Raw genomic sequence first — 14,717 nt, 5'->3', positions numbered from 1 at the left:
CAATGTTACTTTTCTTGGTGGTTTATTAAATTACGGATTTTTTCAATTGTTCATTTTTTTCCCTGTGCTTAAAACTCATTAAAAAAAAGTGTTTTTAGCCAGCGGTTGGTAGCGCTATAGCGCAAACTCTTGCAGTGTTAGTTTTCTCTGTTGTTCAAGGTTTTCTCAGTGTTATTCAATGTTTTTACATTTAGTTTACTATTACGCTGTGCATTCTATGGTTTAATTAACTATACTTGTGCTTAAAAACTTAAAAAAAAATATATATTTACATACAGTTTGTATGGTCTGGAACGGATTAATTGTATTTACATACAATCCTATGGGGGAAATTGCTTCGGTTCACGACCAAATCGGTTTACGACCAGAGTTTTGGAACGAATTATGGTCGTGAACTGAGGTTCCACTGTACGAGGTGTTTGTAAAAAACTAGCTTTGTAAACCTGTGTTGTAAAAAAAAAAACCTGGACTCCTAGAAACCATGGATTCTGGCACTTCAGTTAATCAATCAGTCACATCGGTTGTGCATTAGAGGCTAAGCGAGGTTTTCTTTTTTCGACAGTTTCATTTTACCAACATGCTCGCCTCTTTTGTCTATCAGCGGGTAAGAGAGTTTCTCTCTCCTCTGAGGTTTTGTTTTGCCGATGTCCTCGCCTCGCTTGTGTTGTTAGCGGTTAAGCGAGTTTCTTTTTTTTCTGTGGTTTCACTTTGGCGACAGAATTGATTTCTTTAAGCTTCAAGCTGTAGCCTCACACTTCTGGCCGGACAGACAGACACACACACTTCCACGCATAGACATTTATATATTAGATAACCTGACTGATGCCATAAAATATTTTATTATTTTCAAATTTACAAAATGTACTTTTCCCCTTCAATATACTACCGCTGGAGACGCTTGTTGCATTGCTCAGAGCAGTGTTTAAAGTGTTCTTCTCTAAGTGCGCTTTCATGGCAGCTGTCGCTGCTTGTTTCATGACATCTGTTGATTCAAAATGCTTCCCTTTCAATGTGCTTTTTACTTTTGGAAGCAAGAAGAAGTCACACGGTGCCAGGTCAGGTGAGTACGGTGGGTGATCAATTACCGGATATTTTTTTCTGTTCGATAAATCCGCTCCAAAACATCCGAACAAATTGCTCGGCGATTTTCCTTGTGAAGAACAGTGAGAACTCGCTGGAACCATTTTAGCACAAACTTTCCGCTTGTTACATTTTTCATGCAAAATGTTCCACAGAGTCATTTTATCAATATTAACCATTTCACTAATCATCCTAACACTTAGTTGACGGTAAACCTTGCACGATTTCACTGATTTTCTATACGTTATCATCAGTCATTGAAGTTTAACACAAAATTTCAAGTTGATTCATTGTTCAAGTTTGGGTGACGCCATTTTTCCGACGGTAGCAGAAGGAGAAGGCTGACTTAAATGACTGCTGCAGTCAGACTGTTTGAGATATTAAGTTGAAAGTGACAAGAGGCGTTGGTTAAGATCTAAGATAAGAGAGCACTGACCCGTATTGGCCCTCCCCTCCCTAGAGCAATAACAATAAGAGCAGTCTGGTTATTTTTTATACACACCTCATACTTACCATTGTATTGTTGTGCCGGTTTTAATAAAGTGCTGTTTGGCTTTGCTAACATTGGATATGTTTAATACGTGAGAGCTCCCCACATCCTAAATAAATGCCAAAAAATACAAATATGTTGTTCTTATTGCTCAAAGAAGAACACAAAGTACAAAACAAAGGAAAAGGAAACCAGAAGCCTGCTGTCTCTGTGGACCACCTTTAAAGTGTCATCAGATCCTCCCTCCACCTACCGTCTTTCTCTCTTGTTTTCTGTTCTTTGCCTCTTTTTCCTCCATGGCAATCCTTTGTCTGCTGGGCAGTCTATCAAAATAATATATACATATGTGAACGTCTAAGTTTATATGTGTGATTTCAGTTCCCTTCATTTTATAAACCACACTTACATTTATGACCCCAGGGACTGCACACAGAAATGTAGTACTGCTAAAAGAAATCACAGAATGCAATGCATTAAAATACCTAAATGCAAAGCAGGGCATACTGTATGCTGGGATCTTCATATATTAATTTAATGCACATAAGCGTTAATAATGTAATGTCAAAGTAGGAATACAAGCAGTTATGATAAGGTGACAAAGTAATAGAAATGACAACAATTCCATGAGTCCCCGGATATGTGTGCGCCCAGCCAGCTGGTCATCTGTCCCCTCGCCGGGCACTCCAGGCACCACACAACTAGCAGAGGGATTGTATGCAACAGGTAATCATTTTTATTTGTGATGATGTTTGGATGTATTTTAACTAGTTGTTGCTGCAAATGTTGCAAATCCTCAATTTTGGCTAAGTATGGCACTCATCTGCCTACAAGCACACATTGCATTAGAGGGTTAAAAGCGATGGAAACTAAAGTGTCCAGGAGGCTTAAGTTGTGAAATCTGTGATTTGAGAGCAATAAAATGATAAATATTTAAAACCATGGCTCATTCTTCTGAGTTAACAACTTGGCTGTCTTGAGCTGTGGCAGTTGACGTACTAGCAAGACACGGCTGATTTTCAAACTGCGGCTGTATTTGCGCTATAGGCCCAACACTGGAGCAACACAAAGAACAGTCCTGTCTCCATTTCTCATCACTTTGTACACTTCAGACTATAAATACAACACCAGGTCAGGTCACTTGCAGAAATGCTCAGATGATTCTGCACTTTTGGGGTGTATTGATAAAGGGGAAGAGACAGAGAAGAGGAGTCAGGTGGAGAACTTTGTTTCTTGGTTGCAAAGAGGATTGTCTGCATCATAACATCAGCAAAACCAAGGAGCTGGTTATTGACTTTCAGTGCATCAAAGAGCCTCAATGTCCAGTCACCCTTGTAGAGGTGGTCCACTCCTACAAGTATTTGGGGGTCCACATCAATGACAGGTTGGACAGGTCTCATTAATACAGAGGAATTATTTAAGTAAGGGCAGAGCAAGCTGCTTTTTCCTAAGAGAATGTGTTCCTTTAATATGTGGGAAGTGACATCCTTCACTTCTTCTACAGCTTTGTGATAATCAGTGCGATTTTCAACACAGTGGTGTGCTAGGCTGGGAACATCACTTCAGGAGAGCCCACCAAATTAATAAGCTAATTAAAAGTGCAGGCTCAGTTATGGGAAACACTCTGGACCCCATGGAGGCCGTAGTGAGGGAATGAATTAAAGCAAAACTGAGTTCCATTATGAACAATGCTGCACATCCTCTCTCTGACATACGAACACTGAGGACTTTCACTCAAAGAATTATTCAGCAGAAGTTATAGAAGTTATTCTAGTTATACCAACAGCAATACGCCGCTATAAGGCCACACTGGTACTGGACCTGCCAAGTCAGACGTTTTCTTTCTTTTTAAATATTCTTCCTTTTTTAGTCATTCTGGTGTGTGCTCAGGCCATACTGTGTGCATATATATTTATTTATCTATTTATGTATGTATTTATTTAAAGAGCTTATAGAAAGCCAAATTTCCCCCTGGGGACAAATAAAGTTCTGTCTAATCTAATTCTGTCTATATATATATTTGGGACAACACCCTTGTCATGCAGATCCATTTGTAAGAATGTTATTTTTTAAAAAGTATTGTTTTAATTACTGGTTAGAAGAATGAGTTCATATCTATGTCTTTTCTTTTCACCCCTAGGTTTGACTTTGATAGTCTAGAGAACAATGTGGAAAACTCAGTGGACAAGTCTAAACCCTGGAGCAGGTCCATCGAGGACCTACACAGAGGAAGTAACTTGCCGTCACCAGTTGGCAACAGCATCTCCCGGTCTGGCAGGCATTCTACATTACGGTAGGGATGTGTCACGCGGCGACTTCCTTCTTGCAGTCTAAATATATTCTGGTCTCTCTGTGTTGCACATGACTGTTTGAAAACTGGATGGGGATCATGCGCTTCTGAATCCGTCTCAACATCTTTAAATAGATCACCTTGACTCTTAGTGATTTATGAATCAAACATAAGAGTTTTATTTTTTATTAGTTTTGCCTTTTGAGTAATATAATTCATGAGGGTTTCTTGGTAGCAGTTAATGGGGTTGATGGCATCAGAGGTAAAAGGATTTGTGAAATTATAGTCCACATCCTACAGTGAGTTATTGCTGAGGGCAGTGTGGCTACTAAAACACCGCAGGACAGTCTGTCTGGCAATCTTTTCTGGGCTGTTGGCGTTTGGCTCTTTGTAACCAGAAGGACCCTGAGACTTGGCGAGTGTGATTTAAAAAATGAGGCAAAAGTTTACAAATGATTTTTTTAGCTGTCATTTCTGTTTGTCTTTTAAGACTAGCATGCTTTTTAATACATTTTGGTGAGTTTTTGGAAAACAAATTGAGCAGTATAATGAAAAGGGTGACATCGTGCATCTTAATCTGGAGATTTTATAGGGATGAGCTGGTTGTCTGCTACATAGGAAGTTGTCTATCTCGAGTATACTTACAAAAACTGTTGGATTTTCAGCACTTTTGAACCGCATCTGCACCCAGAATGTACTAAAAAAGTAGTATAAAATATGGTGGTTTATAATAAAAATGAAGCACACAAAGGAGGGATCATCCATCCATTATCCAACCCACTATATCCTAACTACAGGGTCACGGGGGTCTGCTGGAGCCAATCCCAGCCAACACAGGGTGCAAGGCAGGAAACAAACACCGGGCAGGGCGCCAGTCCACCGCAGAGGAGGGATCATCTAAGAGAGAATTCAAAACACGATAAATAATAAACCCACTGCCCTTCTGGGCTTGATCGATAAGTCTTGCCTTGCATGTTAAACACCACAGTAAATCCAAAAAACGCTTCACTCTTCACCCATTGCTTCTCCATTTCTAGCCAGTTGAGCCCATGGCTTTCACTTCACTCCAACTTCAGTATTATCACGGGGCAGAGACCACTTTGGTTCTCTCTGGAACTATATCCAGGTCAGGAGTCAGTCTACATTTGGACTTGGGGTACCAAGCTAGAGCTCTGCATAAGTGGGCAAAGGTGCCTATGTAACTCCAGACCTAATATTAGCCTTAAAGGTACACAGCATCTTCTACCTCCTCTCTCTGAGAGATAACACCATCTCACAGTAATAATTCCCATGGTATAATATGGAAGAGCAATAACGTATTTTTCCTGATCACTTCTTCCGCTGACATTAACTCAGGTATGATATAATGCTCACTGGCATGGTTTCAGACGTTACACTGTCAACGCCATTTGCCTTTACTTTGCTAGTGCTTAAACCCTCAGGCTTGACCCTGTTGCACCCTTGGTGCCTACAGTAAACCCAGAGAGGAAAACTCTTAAGTGTGTTATCCTAAACATAAGGTGCTTCGGTGCCTTAAAGTTCAAATTGGGTGCCTCACAGCTCCAGGTGACCAGGTCTGGACCCCAGCTTGGCCACTGTCTGTGTCAAACTTTGATTACTTTGTCTCTGCCCTCTTGTCTCTTCCTACATCCCAGAACTGTTCGGATTACGATAAGTGGTGACTGTAACCTGGCCTGGATGAGATGCAGACACAGTCTCATAGGCCCTCACACTCACACAAAGTCCATAATGAACCTAACAAACACTTTGGGGAAGCTGCAGTATCTGGAGAAAGAAAACATGGAACCTGCAAACTCCATGACATTCAGTAACCAGGGAAGGAATTCAGACACAGATGTTGTCCCTGTAGAGTTTGGGATTCTTCTCTAGGTTCTCCATTTCTTTTTTCTTTCTCACATCCTCCCAATGTATGCAGATTGGGTTAATTGGTAATTTTAATTTGACTCTCTGTTGATTGTGTACGGGTGAAGGTGTGGGTGCACAGCCCCTCGATAACTGGCGACCCATCTAGGGTTACTTCCTCCCTTGTGATCAGTACTGCTGGGATGGCCTGTGCCTCCCGTTCACCCTAAATTTGATGAGACTGGCTGCAGAATGTTATGTTTCATGAAATGTTCCTGTATGGATATTTCCCAGAAACTCCCGTTTTCTCTGACATTCCAAAGATGTACAGTTTAGGTACATTTGCAAGATTTAATTGGGTCTGTGTGAGTGAATGTGGCTGTTTACATGATTATTCCCTGCACTAGACGTTTGATAGAAATTATTTTGATAGAATTTAAAAGTGCAAAGTGTATTCAACACCAGATATCACTCACAATGACCAGCTTGCCCTGCTTGTTCGCTGTGGGCAACAGGATATGTGGTAGCTGTTATGAATCTGTGTGCAAACAGTTAGGGCATGGGATGTCAACATTAAAGAAATAAAAATAATAATCATAATCATAATAATCTCTATATTATATGAAAAAATCTTGGGACGAGATGAGATCTGTTCAGAGAGACGAGACGTGACTTTCTCAGAAAGACACTTTAACGTTCCGCAAGACGAGACTTTGTGCCAAGAGATTTAACCACACCCGGGGCTTAAAAAAAAAGACAAAGAGCAGATGACAAAATAGAACGTCGTAAAGAATTCAAAAACATTGGCACGAAACACATGCTGAGCAGGTTAGAGATAATGGAAGTAGGAAAATTCGAAAGTCTCAAAAAAATGATAGTAAAGATTGCATTAGCACAAATAAATGGAAATAATAATGGAACAGCGAAAAGAGAAAATCTTCCTCTTCATAGGGGGCGCCTCGGGAGTTAGACCTCCAACAGGAGCAGAGGATGTCTGGGGGAGAAGAGAGACAAAAGGATAGCTGCTGTACAGGCTTTTAAATGTTCGAAGTGCCGTGCAAGATGCAGATCAAGCCAGCAGCTGATTGAGCAAAGAGGAGGTAAAAAAAACCCATTGGTTTCCCACTGTATCACCGTTTAAGAGGGGGTTTCAGAGGAGCGACCGCATCTCCTTGGGGTGTGTTCAGCCCCCCTCTTCACAACACGAGCGGCAGAGACGGCGAAGTGGTTGGCACGTACCATAGGCCTGGGAGAGGGAGGTGGAAGGGGGGGGGTTGGTGAGTGAAGCTAACAGGGTGCAAAGCCCCCTAGTTATAATGATAACTTTAAAAAGCACGCCCTAAACAAGAAGCATTTAGTCCAGAGTTGTTTTTTGCTATGGGGTCATTGCTGCTAATGTAGGCCCTTGACCCTCTGTCCATATTCAGAAATGGCTGGATGAACAGGGTTGACCTAACCTGTCAAGTCTTTGGGATGTAGGAGTAGACCAGAATGCTTAGAGAGGGAGCAAGGGAACACGGGGAGATCATGCAGACTCCACATGCGGAGCTTCCAGGCTGTTATTCAGACTCCTGCAGCGGTGAGGCACCTCTAAAGAAATGCTCTGTGAAATCGCTGTCTTTTAATGCAGCTTGTATACGATACTGTCAGTTCTTAGCATTCAAATAATCAAATACCTGCCACAGTTACTTTAAGAATGAGAGGGGACATCCACAGAGTTGTGTGTATTGTGGTTTGGGGTAACATGATCCTCACTTGTCAGGAACAAAGTAGTGTAACACGTCACAATTTGAATTTTTGTAATCACATTACAGTTGCTGACTACAGTTTTGTTAGTTGTATTATGTATGCGTTTCTAAGCAAATGACACCTAAATTTTATAAAGGGCAAGCATTGAATCTCACATAACGTTCAAGGAGGTGAGTGTGGCATCGTCATTTTTTATTACTGACTTATTTTTTGGCTGAAGCCTTTATCCAGGATGACTTACTGTATTTCACATACAATTGGCTACATTTCTTTTGCGTTTTCGGTTAGAGAGGCAGATGAGGTGGCTTGCTGAAGGCCACTCAGTGTCATTACTGGCATCTGAACCCACAACCTCCTGGTCTGGAGTCCAAAGCCTTAACCACCACACCACACTGCCTGCCTGTGCCTCCCCTACCCATTTTGCACTGCTCATGCATACTCTTTCTTTTACAGATGAAGACTGCATTGAATTACTGATGGCGTGTGTAATTGTATGGCGTTACCAGATAGGTTATTTAACTGCTGGATTGTACTGAGGTCAGCTGTGTCTGAATTCAAAAATAAAGATATTTTTACTTTGAAAGAAAACCACTTTTTAGTTTTACAGTGCAATGAAAGAATATGATTAATAGTATTAATAATTCTAGTTTAATGCTTTGGCTGCTGGACCATTTCTTACAAGCTGCAGTATTGGTCTGCATATGTAATAAATAAGGAACTCTGTCAGAACTTGTACAAAAGTAAAGAAATGTATTGGAAAACAGCAGTCTCATTATCAAAAGTAACTTTCAAAAATGTAAAGAAACTGTTGATAGATAGATAGATAGATAGATAGATAGATAGATAGATAGATAGATAGATAGATAGATAGATAGATAGATAGATAGATAGATAGATAGATAGATAGATAGATAGATAGATAGATAGATAGATAGATAGATAGATAGATAGATAGATAGATACTTTATTAATCCCAAAGGGAAATTCACATACTCCAGCAGCAGCATACTGATGAAAAAACAATAAATTAAAGAGTGATAACAATGCAGGTATAACAGACAATAACTTTGAATAATGTTAACGTTTACCCCCCCGGGTGGAATTGAAGAGTCGCATAGTGTGGTGGAGGAACGATCTCCTCAGTCTGTCAGTGGAGCAGGACATTGACAGCAGTCTGTCGCTGAAGCTGCTCCTCTGTCTGGAGATGATACTGTTCAGTGGATGCAGTGGATTCTCCATGATTGACAGGAGCCTGCTCAGCGCCCGTCGCTCTGCCATGGATGTCAAACTGTCCAACTCCGTGCCTACAATAGATCCTGCCTTCCTCACCAGTTTGTCCAGGCGTGAGGTGTCCCTCTTCTTTATGCTGCCTCCCCAGCACACCACCGCGTAGAAGAGGGCGCTCGCCACAACCGTCTGATAGAACATCTGCAGCATCTTATTGCAGATGTTGAAGGACGCCAGCCTTCTAAGGAAGTATAGTCGTCTCTGTCCTCTCTTGCACAGAGAATCAGTATTGGCAGTCCAGTCCAATTTATCATCCAGCTCCACTCCCAGGTATTTGTAGGTGTGCACCCTCTGCACACAGTCACCTCTGATGATCACGGGGTCCAGGAGGGGCCTGGGCCTCCTAAAATCCACCACCAACTCCTTGGTTTTGCTGGTGTTCAGGTGTAAGTGGTTTGAGTCACACCATTTAACCATTTAATGACTTTATCTTCACCAGCAACATGGCTAAAAGTCTCCATTTGACAGAGCATCCTTGAAGCAGAGTGCAGGCCTATACAGTATAACACATTTCCTTGTGCTGTCTACACTTCTTGCACACGACACACTTGGTAGTTGGTGACTGCGTTCATGGAGTGCTGTCCTAACAGTCGTGCCAAGCTGATGAAGGGGGCAGCTATCCACATCAGTACCAGAGCCTACAGGTCCCACATCATTCAAATGATTCCCACAATCTATATCACTGTCATCATCATCAACAAAATGCTCATCTTGCAACAAATCTAATTGTTTTCAAAATATCAGCAGTTTTATACTTTTTTTCGCTACAACAAAACTGTGGACTGTCTAATTTCTAATAGTATTTTCCACAAAAAAAAAAAACCTATAGCTGTCCACTAGATGGCAACACTGGAGCAGGTAACTGAGAGGTAGCCTCCTGCAAAAGATGGCCATGAGCAAGCGGGCTGCATCTATACAGCAGTGGCTGTTTACTGAGATGTGAGTTTTCTCGTATGTTGCATCTGGAAAGGCTCAGAGTTTACTCGTACCTTGCGTTCAAAGTGTTAAGGAAGGCGAAGCAAAGTGAATAACAATTTTTATCCAGAAATTTTATAATTAAATGTATGATAGCTACTTGTATATGTCTGATTAATTGTAATGTATAGCCACTTAATCAAGCAGCTCATAAGAAATTAGATTTCGAGTCAAAAAAGTCTTTGATACCCAGCTAAATGAAAACATTCTAAAGCCCGATTCGGATGGGATTAGTTTTGTACCAGGAGGTGGGGTAATGTACCTATTACCGGAGGACCTTCTCTAATTTTAGTCCCGTCCAAATCTCTCTTGTCAGTCTCCTTATATGGCCTGCTTGTTCACCTCTCAGTAAATGTTAACAGAGCCTTTTACCTTCTATAAAACATCAGCAAAAAGTAACCCCGGGTTAAACTAGTCCCATCTAAAAATCAACGTGTTACTAAAATTCTGTCATTTCCTGTGAAAACAGCAATTCCCCCAGGATTTAAAAATATAGACAGTCCACTCTCTGTGCGTCTCACATCGAACTACTTGAGACCGCTACGTGCCACATTGGTCAAGTGGGCGACTTGTGGACAGAAGAACTCCAAATGCAGAACTCTTATCTAAGAACTTGTCCTTGCATTATTAGGAACACATCCCACTTGATTCTCTTCTTGTTATGGGGAGGAGCAATAGTTGCTTAGCTATAACGCGTGTGGCTGTTTTGAGGTAACAACGTAACGTAACTGTAGAAGGCACACATATCTCTGTAACTTCATCACACATCTTATCCTGTGCAAATCCATGGGAAAAATTATTAATGTTGTGTGGTAACATATGTCCTGAAAGCTTCTCCCCGTCTGAATGGGGCTTAAGTATCGCGTGTTGGAAAATGTAGCACCATATCCCAACATGCATGTCGATTTTTTTGTCACATCTCTTTAATGTTTCCATGAAAATGAAGAAGCCTTTGTCGAAGTAAGCTAAGAAAATATTCACCCTAATTGTTAGTGAATGCAAGATAGTTATGTACTAAATGTAAATACTTTCTCATTGAGAGTGGAAAGAAACCTGAGATGGGAGAGACACAAAGGCACGGACATATTGGTGTTACGTAATAAACAGTGTAGATAGCTGGCCACGCTGATCAATAAGTGTTCTCGTCTGCTGGCCGTTACACTAGCAGTAATTTTACTGTTTGCCAACCCCATGTTTGCAAGTGTTTATATTGTCAAGTCAGGTTTATTTTTGATTATTTAGGTTTATTTTACATTACAAGTTCTTTTCTTGAGCTATAGGCCCATACTTGCTTGTTTATTTGTTTGAAATGGCACAGAGCTGATGCAAGTCAAGTAGTTTTCCTTGTTTAACTTCTGCATTCATGTTAATTGTTATGTTATTTCCTCTATAAAATACTGAAAGCTCATGTTTGTTTCATCTTTGTAACATAAAAGTAAAGTAATTAGTAACGTGATTATTTCAGGAAGTAATGAATAACGAAATCAGTCCAAGTTTGAGAGACGCAATTAGTGGTTTGTATTGGATTACTTTCTTTGAGTAATTATCCCAAGTTTGGCCTTCTACATTGCATCCTGTCCAAGATGATCCCATCCCATCACAAAGCTGGTCACTAAACATTGTGTTAGTGTATTTCTCACATCAGGAAAATCGTCAAGAGACTGCTGGGCTATCAGAGTCCTCTTGTGGTCGACCACCTGAACCCACTGCAGTTTGCATATCAGATAAAGATTGAAGTGGTGGATCTACCTACTCCACAAGACTGGACAAAGCTAGCAGCACTGTTAGAATTATGATTTTTATTTTTTATTTCAGCAGTGCCTTTAATACCATCCAGTCATCCCTGTTAAGGGGTAAGCTTGGAGATATGCAGGTGGATGAGCCTTTTGTGTCCTGTTTAATGGACTATCTGCCAGGCAGACTGCAGTCTGTGAGGCTCAAGGAGTGTGGGGGCAACACTGGAGCACCACAAGGAGCTTCCCTGCTTTCCACTTCACTCTGTACCCTCAAACTATAAATGTAGCACCAGGTTATGCCACTAGAAGAAAATCTCTGATGATTACGCACTTATGGGGTGTATTCATAAGGGGGATGAGAGTAGGAGTCCAGTGGAGAACTTTGTTTCTGGTGCAAAGAGAATTGTCTGCATCTTAACTGGTTATTGACACACCAAACAGCCTCTATGTCTGGTCACTTAGCAGAGAGTGAGTGTAGCAGTAGCACAATGCTATTGGTAGTTGGGGGTCCAGGTCACTGAAAGGCTGCACTGGTCAAGGAACACAGAGGACCTGTATAAGAAAGGGCAGAACAGGCTCTTTGCTCCTTAGGAGACTGCGCTTCTTTAATGTGGGTCGGGACATCCCTTACATCTTCAATATCTCAATAACAGCTAGTGTGATTTGCTACACTGGGTAGAACTGATGTGCTGGGTTGGTAACATCACTTCAAGAGAGGCGCACCGAATCAGCAAGGTGATTACAAAGGCAGGCTCAGTCACGGGACACATTCTCTACCTCTCCGTTATGTACTGCCTTTCACATCTATCTATCTATCTATCTATCTATCTATCTATCTATCTATCTGTCTGTCTGTCTGTCTGTCTGTCTGTCTGTCTGTCTGTCTGTCTGTCTGTCTGTCTGTCTGTCTATCTATCTATCTATCTATCTATCTATCTATCTATCTATCTATCTATCTTTCAAAGGCAGCACCTCATACTGGCTGGAATGCCATCTGCCTAAACTTTCCATTCTCTCCCTCTGCTCAAGTAGGCCTTTTCTCCTCCACGAGTTACCCTGTGTTTCATTTGGATCCCATTGTATGTCTTTCTGCAGGGTTAGACTAATAATGGATGTAAAGCTGAAGTCCATTTCCCTGGCAGTGCTGTGTAACCACCAAATCTACTTTGGTACTGTGCTTCCATAATTTTTTGCCACTGATTTCCTAACCCCTCCTGTACTGTAATCTTCAAACCGAGCACTAAGAGTGAAACAAGTCAGTGGAGTTGCCCTTCACTTTGCCCGTATTCTTTGCCTGTATGTATGTTTGATTCCATCAGCATGTGAGCTATGGTTCAGTCAGTCCATTTGGTTGATGACTCTGTCATTTCCGTTTTGCAACACATTAAACAGACAAGCCCTTCCCTCTTATTCATTGCTGTCTCATGACCTTCATCCTGAACAGAACATAGCAATCCTCTGAGATAACGGAGCCTTGCGCTTTGCATATGGCCTTCAGTAAGGTGTGGTTCAGCTTCACAAAAAAAAAAGTGTTATAATGATGATGTCCTCAGGGGATTTTTTTTCCCACTTCTATTTCATACTCGCCCACCTTGATAAATTAGTCAGTTTGACGCAGTAAGGGGGACAGAAAAAGCAAAAAAGTTGCTTTGCCACACTTCGTGACACACCTTTATTTAAACCTGGCACAGCCTCTGAGAGCTGAAATTTGACACCCACCCACCCCTGAGTGAGCGTAGCTTCATGGCTTGGGCTTTAACACTATTAGCTCTTCTTTCTGATAAGACATCAAAGTAAAAAGCAATTCTGGTTAAGAAAAACAGACCATTAAAGTGGGGTGTGTGAGGGTGAGAGAAGCTCTTTCTCACAATGCATGTTGACGTCAGTGCCGTTCTGTGAGTTTTTAGCCATCTGATCAATCCATATGACTTTTTGCTTCTTTTTTTAACTTTAAGTCAGGAGATATTCAAATGCTGTGCCTTTAATTAGAAAGAAGCCATCATTTGGTCTTTTTGTTTTGTACCCAGGTTGTTGTTGCTTATTATCTGTCCGACACCTTTATCCAAAGCCACTTACACGTTTCTTTCCTATTTCCAGTTGGAGCCGAGGCAGGTGAAGTGAGTTGCTCAGGGTCTGAAAGTGTCATTAGTGGGATCTGAACCCACAACCTCAGGGTCTGAGGGCTTAATCACTACGCCTCACTGCCTTATAAGTGTAATATGATTTTACTGTGATCATCACTGGTCCAGTTTTATTGCTCTCTTCCCACTGTATGGCAGTTTGAAACAGCAATGTAAAAGGCACTATATAAAGCAGAACTTAAATGACTGGTAATCATCTAAAGATGAGTTTGTATTATGTGACTGAACATTTATAGTCAGGTTTTTGGTCTCCCACCTGGCCACGCTAACTATTTGACCACAATGTCAACAGCCTGTAAGGGTAGGGTGTGATGCCACCACACTTTGCCACCTTTGTCACATTCACAGCAGAATTTTCAATATATTTGAATATGTATTACTGCTTGAATTTTCAAAATGTATTAAAAATTTTGAATGTCCATCCCCAGAAGTCACCATAACATTGCCAGAAATTTGAATTTGGCATCTCATATACACACAGCACTTCCAGTAACCAGTGTTTGTGGTTTTCATGGGACAGCCGCCGTTGTCATCAATGAAGTGGATGGGTTTAGAGGTTTTTTTTTAGTTTCAGTTTTTATTTATATTTTCATTCAGTTTTGTTTTCATATGAATTACTTAGGAACGCTTTAAAATAACTTCAGTGTTTTTTGTCCTGTGCCTCCTGACTCACTAGTACGAGAAGACCCCCACATATAACACACCGTTTGACTTGTCATGATGTTTAGTGCTGCAAGACTTCAAGCTGTTTGGGGTTCCTTCCTATATTTGACCCTCTAGACCCAAAACATTCCAAATTTTTAGGCCATTTTTGACCATATTTTGTGCAAGAAATTGCACATCTCTCTCTATATATAAAATCCAACGTCAGTCTGTCTGTATGTATGTCTGTCAGCTTTTCACAAGAGAACTACTCAACGGATTTAGATTGGGTGTTTTTCTATACTTTGCTTGAACATTCTGGTTGATTTTGTGACTTCTGTCATCGCGCTAAGTATCATAGTTCGGTTCTGAGACACAGGCTGCGGGCCGAGAGGACGGGGAAGTGTGACGTCAGGAGTGGGGAGCCGGGGAGGCCCTCCTCAATTACACGCCAGCCTCCGTTTGAT

The 14,717-nt window shown here is 41.2% G+C and overlaps 1 protein-coding gene across 7 annotated transcripts in view; it reads left to right on the top strand.

Moving 5' to 3' along the window:
• The window catches only part of fmnl2a (formin-like 2a), a 363,272-nt gene that overhangs the window by 273,712 nt on the left and 74,843 nt on the right, over window positions 1-14,717 (top strand). For all 7 annotated transcript variants that reach the window (XM_028806468.2, XM_028806470.2, XM_028806471.2 and 4 more), the window contains exon 6: window positions 3,708-3,860. In XM_028806468.2, the coding sequence (XP_028662301.1) occupies window positions 3,708-3,860 (153 nt within the window). The remainder of the gene's footprint in view (window positions 1-3,707; window positions 3,861-14,717) is intronic.

This window comes from Erpetoichthys calabaricus, chromosome 8 (assembly GCF_900747795.2).
Source record: "Erpetoichthys calabaricus chromosome 8, fErpCal1.3, whole genome shotgun sequence".
Taxonomy (NCBI): domain Eukaryota; kingdom Metazoa; phylum Chordata; class Cladistia; order Polypteriformes; family Polypteridae; genus Erpetoichthys; species Erpetoichthys calabaricus.
Note: the sequence above shows the minus strand (reverse complement) of the source record. Positions and strands in the feature narration are given on the sequence as shown.